Source organism: Borostomias antarcticus (assembly GCF_949987555.1).
Source record: "Borostomias antarcticus genome assembly, chromosome: 9".
Lineage (NCBI taxonomy): Eukaryota > Metazoa > Chordata > Actinopteri > Stomiiformes > Stomiidae > Borostomias > Borostomias antarcticus.
In genome coordinates, this window is record NC_140242.1 from 24,486,942 (window position 1) to 24,496,941 (window position 10,000).

General features: G+C 47.9%; 1 protein-coding gene across 1 annotated transcript in view; it reads left to right on the forward strand.

Moving 5' to 3' along the window:
- LOC311312920 (electrogenic aspartate/glutamate antiporter SLC25A12, mitochondrial-like) overlaps window positions 1–10,000 on the forward strand; it is a gene marked incomplete at both ends in the record, with an annotated part of 22,409 nt that overhangs the window by 4,066 nt on the left and 8,343 nt on the right. The window contains 8 exons of the mRNA XM_084442928.1: window positions 976–1,121; window positions 1,374–1,489; window positions 2,763–2,902; window positions 5,709–5,855; window positions 6,068–6,206; window positions 6,667–6,760; window positions 7,306–7,390; window positions 9,251–9,335. Coding sequence (XP_084299054.1) covers window positions 976–1,121; window positions 1,374–1,489; window positions 2,763–2,902; window positions 5,709–5,855; window positions 6,068–6,206; window positions 6,667–6,760; window positions 7,306–7,390; window positions 9,251–9,335 — 952 coding nt within the window. The remainder of the gene's footprint in view (window positions 1–975; window positions 1,122–1,373; window positions 1,490–2,762; window positions 2,903–5,708; window positions 5,856–6,067; window positions 6,207–6,666; window positions 6,761–7,305; window positions 7,391–9,250; window positions 9,336–10,000) is intronic.

Consider the following 10,000-nt stretch of genomic DNA (forward strand, 5'->3'; position numbering starts at 1 on the left):
AGATAAGTGAGCTGTAAAAATTCGTCCCTGACCCCTCTCAACAAGGCAATTGAGCAAGCTCCAGGAGTATGTTTGTCTACCGGCTAAGAACATTTATAAAGCAATACATTACATTAAATTACATTTCAGAGTAAGAGAGGCTAAAAAGCATCATAGGAGAGACATGGCAAATACTGGTGTGTGTTTGCTATGGCCCAGGCCTAAAGCCGGAAGTGGGCTGGTGTATGTCTGTGTGTACGTGTGTGTGTGTGTTAACTAAATGCTACGATATCCACAGCAGACACGGGGGTATCTATCGGACTCTGGGAGGTCTGCTGGTGACAGTGGGGCATCCACTGGACCTGGTTAGAAGATAGGAGGGAGAGAGAGAGGCACTAGGGAGAGGGAAGGCAGAACAGGGTTAGTAGCACACAGAGCCATAAAAAACACACAGATATTTAAAACAGGCAACCTGGAGCAAGCTCCTGGAATATATTTGTCTAATGGCTAAGAACATTTATAGAGCAATAAATTACATTAAATTAAATTTTCAGAGCAATAAAGGCTAAGAGCATCAGGTCCAGGCCTAAGCCGGATGTGGACTGATGTGTGTCTGTGTGTACGTGTGTGTGTGTGTGTGTGTGTGTGTGTGTGTGTGTGTGTACTAAATACTACGACATCAACAGCTGACACGGGGGTATCTATCGGACTCAGGGTGGTCTGCGGGCGACAGTGGGGCATCCAATGGACCTTTGTTGATTTGTCTATCCATCCATCTATGTCTATCCATCCATCCACCTATCTCTCTATCCATCCATCCATCCATCTGTCTGTGTTCTCTATCCTTGTGCGTGTTTAATTTCATGTCTTTTGTACTGTAGATCTGTGGTTTACCGTGAATGCTTGTGTTCACAGTACGTTCTGTGACGCCTGTGTGTCATACTGTCTGTGTCTGTGGTGCCTGTCCTAGCGCTGGGGTCTGTGTCTCCCCTGCAGTATGCCAGTGTGGTGGAGGAGGATGGGGAGCGTTACATGACCCCCAAGGACTTTGTGCAGAACTTCCTGGGTCTGCACACACAGCACCACCACAACCCCAAGACCGTACAGCTGATAGCGGGCGTGGCTGACACCACCAAGGACGGGTGGGTGTCTGTTGGTGTCATGAAGCTGGTTGTGAAGAGCAATCGGTAGCAGCTGGAAGGAAGCTGTTAATGATTTATATTTCAGCCACCTGAATTGCTGTCTATATCAGTGTTTTAACGCCTCTGTTCCATTCGATGTGACAGTCCACCTGAAGAACAATAAGATTCCTGTGTGTGTAATCGCTGAGGTGACGCGCTGTTCTTTGTAAAGTCCCTTTTTCAGATATCACCCTTCTTTTCTCGTCCATACAGATTGATTTCTTTCCAGGAGTTTCTGGCCTTTGAATCAATTCTCTGTGTCCCGGATGCCCTGTTCATAGTTGCCTTTCAGTTGTTTGACAAGACTGGCACGGACAACATCTCATTCGGTATGTGAAGTACCTGGACCCTACATACAGACCTCCATTTTACCCCCCGTAATATACCATCATATTACACCTGAGCATCAGCTTACGGTCATCATATTAATAACATAACTTATTGCATTACATCAGGGGCAATGGTGGATATTAGATGATGGGGGTGTTGTTATAGTGTTTCAGTGAAGGTACTTTGTTGTTGTTGTTGTTGTTGTTGTTGTTGTTGTAACAGTGTTTTAGTGAAGGTGATTGTATTAGATGATGGTGGTCTTATACAGTAACAGTGTTTCAGTGTGGTTATGACAGTGTTTCAGTGAAGGTGATTGGTATTAGATGATAGTGGTGTTGTTATAACGGTGAAGATGATTGGTATTAGATGATAGTGGTGTTGTTATAACGGTGAAGGTGATTGGTATTAGATGATAGTGGTGTTGTTATAACGGTGAAGGTGATTGGTATTAGATGATAGTGGTGTTGTTATAACGGTGAAGGTGATTGGTATTAGTTAATGGTGGTGTTGTTATAACGGTGAAGGTGATTAGTATTAGATGATAGTGGTGTTGTTATAACTGTGAAGGTGATTGGTATTAGTTAATGGTGGTGTTGTTATAACATTGAACGTGATTGGTATTAGATGATGGTGGTGTTGTTATAACAGTGAAGGTGATTGGTATTAGATGATGGCGTTGTTGTTGTTGTTGTTGTTGTTATAACATTGAAGGTGATTGTGGGTGTCTCTAGTACCACTCACTGTGCTCCACATGTCTCCAGTCAGAGCAGTGGTGTGCTTCTCTATTGCAGGCCTCTGTAAGGTTCCAGGGTGGTGGGCTGCCTTGATGCCTCATCTTGGAGCAGAATAGTGCGAGCGAGACTGTGGGGAATATCCCATTCTAACCAGTTCCATCTGATGGGGGCAGAAATGAATCCAGCATGTGACAAACAGGGAAGGCAGAGGCTCACAAAGGAACTGGCGCTGTCCCCTTTGTGTTGAATGCCCCCCCCCCCCCCCCCCCCCGTAAAGGCAACAGAAAAAGAAGGCAGCGCTCAGACAGAGAAAGTCCTGGATCTGTTTAGAGCCATCACAATGTAAAGAGAAGGGATTGTCAACAGGGCTATTCAGCCCTCAGCGCATATCGACTGGTTCCTCCAGCTAGTGTGGTTTCTCATAAAGGAGATAAACACATTACGAGAGAGGCCTTTCAATATGGATCAGCCTTATACTGTATGTCATTTTCTTCCCTTCGGTTCATCAGTCTTACTCATTGCTCTCTCTTCTTGCCAGATAATGTGCGTGATATCTTCAGCCAGACCACTGTCCACCATCACATCCCCTTCAACTGGGACTGTGAGTTTATCAGGTTACACTTCGGCCACGACAGGAAGAAACACCTCAGCTACCTGGAGTTCACCCAGTTCCTGCAGGTACGAGCTTGCATCCGAGATTTGCCCAAACGTGTTTTCTTGTAACAGTCGTGCGTTCGGATTATTTTCTTTGTCATGGTTGATGTACAGTAATTTACTGTTGATGTACAGTAAATACTGTAAATCACAATAAGACAACAATAAGAATGATAAAAAGGGATGATAAAAGGTAAAATGTGTATTTTTAAGAACCTTTGTCATTATGAGCATGTATAAAGTATGTTTGACAATATTTTTACGTTACAGTAATACTCGCAGAAGGAGAGCTAGCTTATATGAAAACCATAAACACATCAGTGTTGTCAGTGGAAGTGTCTGGTCCAAAGTGGAGGATTGTGGGCAGACTGAGCGACTGGGTGGTCTGGGAGTTGTAGGCGCTTGGCCATGGCTCCTCTACTCTATGGACTCCCTCATAACACTTTGAGGTTTATCATGGTTGACTAGGCCTTCCCAACACTCAAGGACCCTTGTGTTTGTAACTTTCAACTCAAATGTATTAATAATATTTGGTTTAGCTGCCATTTGACAAGTTTAAGAGATTTGGGAAAGTGGTTAAAAATAAGTCTGTAAATATAACACCACAAGGATTTTATGTGACAAAACTGCTGTTGCTAACTTCTACTGGGGAGAGGAACTGCAACTTGTGTTAGCTCTCAAACAACATTAGCCCTGCCACCTTGTGGAGGAGACATTGTCCCAGGAACAGTCCAGCTGTGCTTGAAACCTCACTGGTACTGTATGCAAGAAAACTAAACAGCACTTGTAACAAAAGCTGTTATACTGTGAGGTGATATCACTCAATACTGCAGCGTCCTTTATACATATATGGTTATTTACGTATGAAAGAATAACTATCACTAGATTTAGTCAAGATAACTTATACTGTAACAGCACCTGTGCCAGATTCATACTGAGCTGTGCTCTGGTCCGGAGCTGTGCTCTGTTCCGGGATGAGGAGTTCTGTACATCCCCGCCTGGTAGTATGTGATCAGCTTTGACAGCAAAGCTGACCAGGGGTGAGTCTCTCCCCTGCTCCCTCCTTGATTGCACGGCTGTCCTGTTGAATCATCCCCCCGTCTCCCCCGGACACACCTGCCGCGGGATCACAATCCACCAGACATGGTTCCCATTAGTCACCGCAGAGCCGGCGGTGATTACAAGAGGGTATAACACTGTCACATCTGAGAGCGCCGCTCGCCCAGAGCACTGTCCAGCGCTCGTATCACTGTCCAGCGCTCGTATCACTGTCCAACGCTCGTATCACTGTCCAGCGCTCGTATCACTGTCCAATGCTCGTATCACTGTCCAGCGCTCGTATCACTGTCCAGCGCTCGTATCACTGTCCAACGCTTGAATCACTGTCCAGCACTCATATCACTGTCCAACACTTGTATCACTGTCCAACACTCGTATCACTGTCCAACACTCGTATCACTGTCCAGCGCTCGTATCACTGTCCAACACTCGTATCACTGTCCAACGCTTGAATCACTGTCCAGCACTCATATCACTGTCCAACACTCGTATCACTGTCCAACACTCATATCACTGTCCAACACTCATATCACTGTCCAGCGCTCATATCACTGTCCAGCGCTCGTATCACTGTCCAACACTCGTATCACTGTCCAACACTCGTATCACTGTCCAACACTCGTATCACTGTCCAGCGCTCGTATCACTGTCCAACGCTCGTATCACTGTCCAGCGCTCGTATCACTGTCCAACGCTTGAATCACTGTCCAGCACTCATATCACTGTCCAACACTCGTATCACTGTCCAGCGCTCGTATCACTGTCCAACACTCGTATCACTGTCCAACACTCGTATCACTGTCCAACACTCATATCACTGTCCAGCGCTCGTATCACTGTCCAGCGCTCATATCACTGTCCAGCGCTCGTATCACTGTCCAACACTCATATCACTGTCCAACACTCGTATCACTGTCCAGCGCTCGTATCACTGTCCAGCGCTCGTATCACTGTCCAGCACTCGTATCACTGTCCAGCGCTCGTATCACTGTCCAGCGCTCATATCACTGTCCAACGCTCGTATCACTGTCCAACGCTCGTATCACTGTCCAACGCTCGTATCACTGTCCAGTGCTCGTATCACTGTCCAGCACTCGTATCACTGTCCAACACTCATATCACTGTCCAGGGCTCGCATCACTGTCCAACACTCGTATCACTGTCCAGCGCTCGTATCACTGTCCAACGCTCGTATCACTGTCCAGCGCTCGTATCACTGTCCAGCGCTCGTATCACTGTCCAACACTCAAATCACTGTCCAACGCTCGTATCACTGTCCAACGCTCATATCATTGTCCAGCACTCACTGTCCAACACTCGTATCACTGTCCAACACTCGTATCACTGTCCAACGCTCATATCACTGTCCAACACTCATATCACTGTCCAACACTCATATCACTATCCAACACTCACTGTCCAACACTCGTATCACTGTTCAACACCCATATCACTGTCAATCACTCATATCATTGTCCAACACTCATATCATTGTCCAACGCTTGTATCACTGTCCAATGCTTGCATCACTGTCCAACACTCACATCACTGTTCAACATTAACTGTCCAACACTCATATCACTGTCCAACGCTTGTATTACTGTCCAACACTCACTGTCCAACGCTTGCATCAATGTCCAACACTCGTATCACTGTCCAACGCTCGTATCACAAACCACGTCTCATTTTTCACCACTGACTTTTAACATAGATGTGTGCCTTGTCTTTGGTTCCCTCTGCTTAACGGTTTGACCCTTCTCCCTCACTGTAGGAGCTGCAGTTGGAGCATGCCCGCCAGGCCTTCGCTCAGAACGACAAGAACAAGAGCGGCACCATCACAGCCTTGGACTTCAGTGACATCATGGCCACCATCAGACACCACATGCTCACCCCGTTTGTGGAGGAGAACCTGGTGTCTGTGAGTTGTAAACATCCATGGACCATTGGACCATTGACTAGAAAGGGAATGTTGGCCAGGTCGTGCATGTAACATTTTGTGTTTACCATGAATTGATGTCTATGGGGGGAAAAAGTTATATAAGTCAGTCAGTGTACGTGTGCAGGGTCTCAGATGTGGATGGAGTCTAGAGTGCGTGAGGAGAGCTGACTGTGTGTGTGGCTTTGTTCCAGGCAGCGGGAGGCAGTACCTCCCACATGGTCAGCTTCTCCTACTTCAATGCCTTCAACTCCCTCCTCAACAACATGGAGCTTATCCGCAAGATCTACAGCACCCTCTCTGGCTCCTACACAGACACTCTGGTCACAAAAGGTACTCCTGATCACTGTTAAAACAAGGAAACAAAGATTTATCAGTTTTGATTAGGTGTAATTGAAAGTAAAATGAGGCTGTGCGATCATGAGTTTCACCTTTCTTGACAGAATGGTGTAAGGAAACACAGGAAACATTTTACCATAGCTCTAGGTAAATAAGGTAAATAACTATTGTGACCTACTGTATGGTAGTTCGATGACTCTTTACCCCTACATGTAGACTCTGTAGTTGTCCCTTCCATCCACTGTGTTGTACTATGTGTTGTACTCCTAGAGATCTATCGTGTATGATGTTCCTTCACCCATCTCCACGCCCCCCCACGTAGCTGATGTGACCCTCCTAGGCTTTCCTGTAAACCTACAAATCCATCTACCATCACAAGCTATGCTGGTAGAATGAATGGCGGTCTCAGTGAGTGGCTGCCCTAACACTTCCCCATGTCCTCCCGGTCATGCAGAGGAGTTTATTAATGCCGCCAACAAGTTTGGCCAGATAACTCCCATGGAGATCGACATCCTGTACCAACTCTCTGGTCTCCACTCTCACTCTGGGTAAGGAGATACCTTTTATCACCGTTGCTTATCTATTGACCGTACACACATGGACGCAGCATGGCATTTTAGCAAAACATTGGCTTAGTTACACCCCTCAACATGAATTCAGTATACTAGTACGGTAGGAAACACATTTATTCAATATATAGTGTTTTTTTTCTGATGAATCTGTGAATGGAATAAACGATTTTACAGCCGTATTTATTGGATGTAAGGTCTAGGTTATTGCTCATTCAGTTTAACAACAGTGGCTCCACTGGTTGATTTACGAGAAATAAGCAGGGATACAGACTTTACGATGCCTTTGGCTTCTTCTACCTCACTGGAGATCAGGAAAAAAAATGCTTGTATTTATGTATGGGCACATATCCAGGTTTGTTTGTGTGTTGTGTATAAAACGCATATTAAACCTGCAATAACTTGAGGTTATAAGGCTGTTAAAGGTCTGTGGAAAATCTTACATCACCTGCGTGTGAGGGTTGCATGCCTTGCTTTCTTTTGCTGGCGTTAACGCTGTGAGTGTCCCCTGCTGTGGCGCCCAGACGGCTGAACCAGGCGGACATCGAGAGGATAGCACCGCTGGAGGAGGGCGCCATGCCCTACCACCTGGCTGAGATCCAGAGACAGGTACGCTAGTCTCCAACGCCACTCCTAACGTACTCCCTTACTTTCCATACCTCCCGCTGCCTTTAATCTGCGGCTTTTTCTTGTTTTCCTCTGCGCTCTCATTAGGAGACAGCCCAGGTACCGAATGTGCTGCGTGTGAATTAGCAGAGTGCCCATGTTGCTTTCCCCTTCTGAAGTGAATTACTAAAAGTCGGGATAAAAGTCCCCCAATTATAGGCACAAAGGAGGACTGAATTTGTTGCAACGTTACCCTCTCTGAATGGCAGTCCCATTTTATTCGGTGGAGTTGGACATATACATCAGACGCAATCACACATCTGAGAGACTAATAGGAGGCTTTTATCCGTGCGGGTTTCAGGAGGCAGCTAGTGTGAGGAGCCCTCGGCACAGTCTGTTTGGAGCGAGCGAGCGAGCAGGGACGGATATGAGAGAGAGATGAAGTAGTTCCTGGACATTTTTCCTGATGACACACAGCTCGGTTGGCCTCTCCCCGGCTGTGGTCAGGCCTCCGGGCCGCTCGTGCTCCCAGGGTGTCCTGGAATATGATCTCAGGGAGAAGGGAAAGACACGAACACGTTGACGTTCTGAGGCCGGGTCTGCCCTTAGTGGAAGTAGGGGTAATTGCTCAGAGCCTTTGATCAAGGCCTCGATCTCGTTAGCATTCAGCCACTCAGTGGAAGCAGCTGGAGAGGAGGAAGGGCCTGCTCTGCTCTGCTCTGCTCTGCTCTACTCTGCTCTACTCTGCTCTACTCTACTCTACTCTGCTCTATTCTACTCTGTTCTACTCTGCTCTGCTCTGCTCTGCTCTACTCTACTCTACTCTACTCTACTCTACTCTACTCTACTCTACTCTATTCTACTCTGTTCTACTCTGTTCTACTCTGCTCTACTCTACTCTGCTCTATTCTACTCTGTTCTACTCTGCTCTACTCTGCTCTGCTCTACTCTACTCTACTCTTCTCTACTCTATTCTACTCTGCTCTACTCTACTCTACCCTGTTCTACTCGGCTCTGCTGTACTCTACTCTATTCTATTCTGCTCTACTCTACTCTGCTCTGCTCTACTCTACTCTACTCTACTCTACTCTACTCTACTCTACTCTACTCTACTCTACTCTGCTCTGCTCTGCTCTACTCTACTCTACTCTGCTCTGCTCTGTTCAACTCTACTCTACTCTACTCTACTCTACTCTACTCTACTCTGCTCTGCTCTACTCTACTCTACTCTACTCTACTCTGCTCTGCTCTGCTCTGCTCTGCTCTGCTCTGCTCTGCTCTGAGACAAGTTGCTCACAGCCCCCAAAGAGAGCATGCACCCTCACTGCCTCTGAGTCAGCCAGTGTTGTAAGTCATGTAGATTGTTATCGGTACATGAGAAAAGGTTTGCGGGACTAATCTGCTACCCTGCAGCAACAAAGGGGCTCCGCTTCTAACATCAAAACCCCAGCGAGAGATCAAACCGATAACACCAGATGATGCTTTGTTGTACAAATAAATGAAAACCTTTAGCCCCTAGCCACACACTGGCTCCGTTTGCCAGGCCACGAAGAAGTTTCCAAAGACATCCACTGATTAATAGTCTGACAATCATACCTGCAATATACCGTACCCAGAGTCAGACAGTGACCTGACACACAATACGGGATCAGGAATCAGACTTACACCACAAGACACCTACATTCCAAAGCTCTCTCCCTCCTCTGTTGAGTGCTACCGTAGCATTTTTCTCTCTGCAACGTATCCGGTTCACTGCAGTTTAATAATCGCCGAGGCGTTCTGAGCCCCTCGTCTTTCTCCAGACTCATGTGAACACCGGTGTCCCCCCCCCTCCCCCTCCTCCCCCTCCCCCCCTCTCTACAGCACGCTCACGGGGAAGCCTCCAGGCCCGTCTGGCTCCAGGCCGCCGAATCCGCCTACAGGTTCGGTCTGGGCGCGCTGGCTGGAGGTGAGTGACACGTCTGTGGTGCCGGTGGCCCCCCCCCCCGGCCCCCCCCTGGGGCGGTAACCCTAGCCGGGGCAGACTGGCGCGCCGGGGCCCCGGGGCCGGCCATTGTGCTGCCGGGGGAGAGAGAGAGAGAGAGAGAGAGAGAGAGAGAGAGAGCGGCTCTGATCTGAGGCTCCGCATTGTGCTGCTGTGCCACTGGCGGCTCCAGGCTGTCTTCCAAGCCGGAGCTTTGGAATGACACAAATGTTCCGGAACCGCACTCTGGAATCTCTCGTCTAATAATTACGCCGGGAGGAACTGATACAAGGAACCTCTGACATAGCACAGACACAGAGATAGGCCCTGACCCTGACACACACCGCGTGTGTGCGTGCGGATGTGTAAGTGCGCGCGCGTGTGTGTGTCTATACTGTATGTGCCTCTGTCTGTCTGCCTGTCTGTCCGTCCGTCCGTCTGCCTGTCTGTCTCTCTGTCTGCATGTTCGCATGTGTGAGTGTGTGTGTCTCTGTGATTGAGCGGCCATTATGCAATATCCTAAGAGGACGGGACCCACATGTCTCTGTTGGGTCAGAGTCTCTCCACCCCAGGAGTCCAGGAGGTCCTGAACGGTCGCTGGCCGGTCCAGAGGTCAGCGAGGTGCTATGGAGCTCTGTGGAGAAAACGCT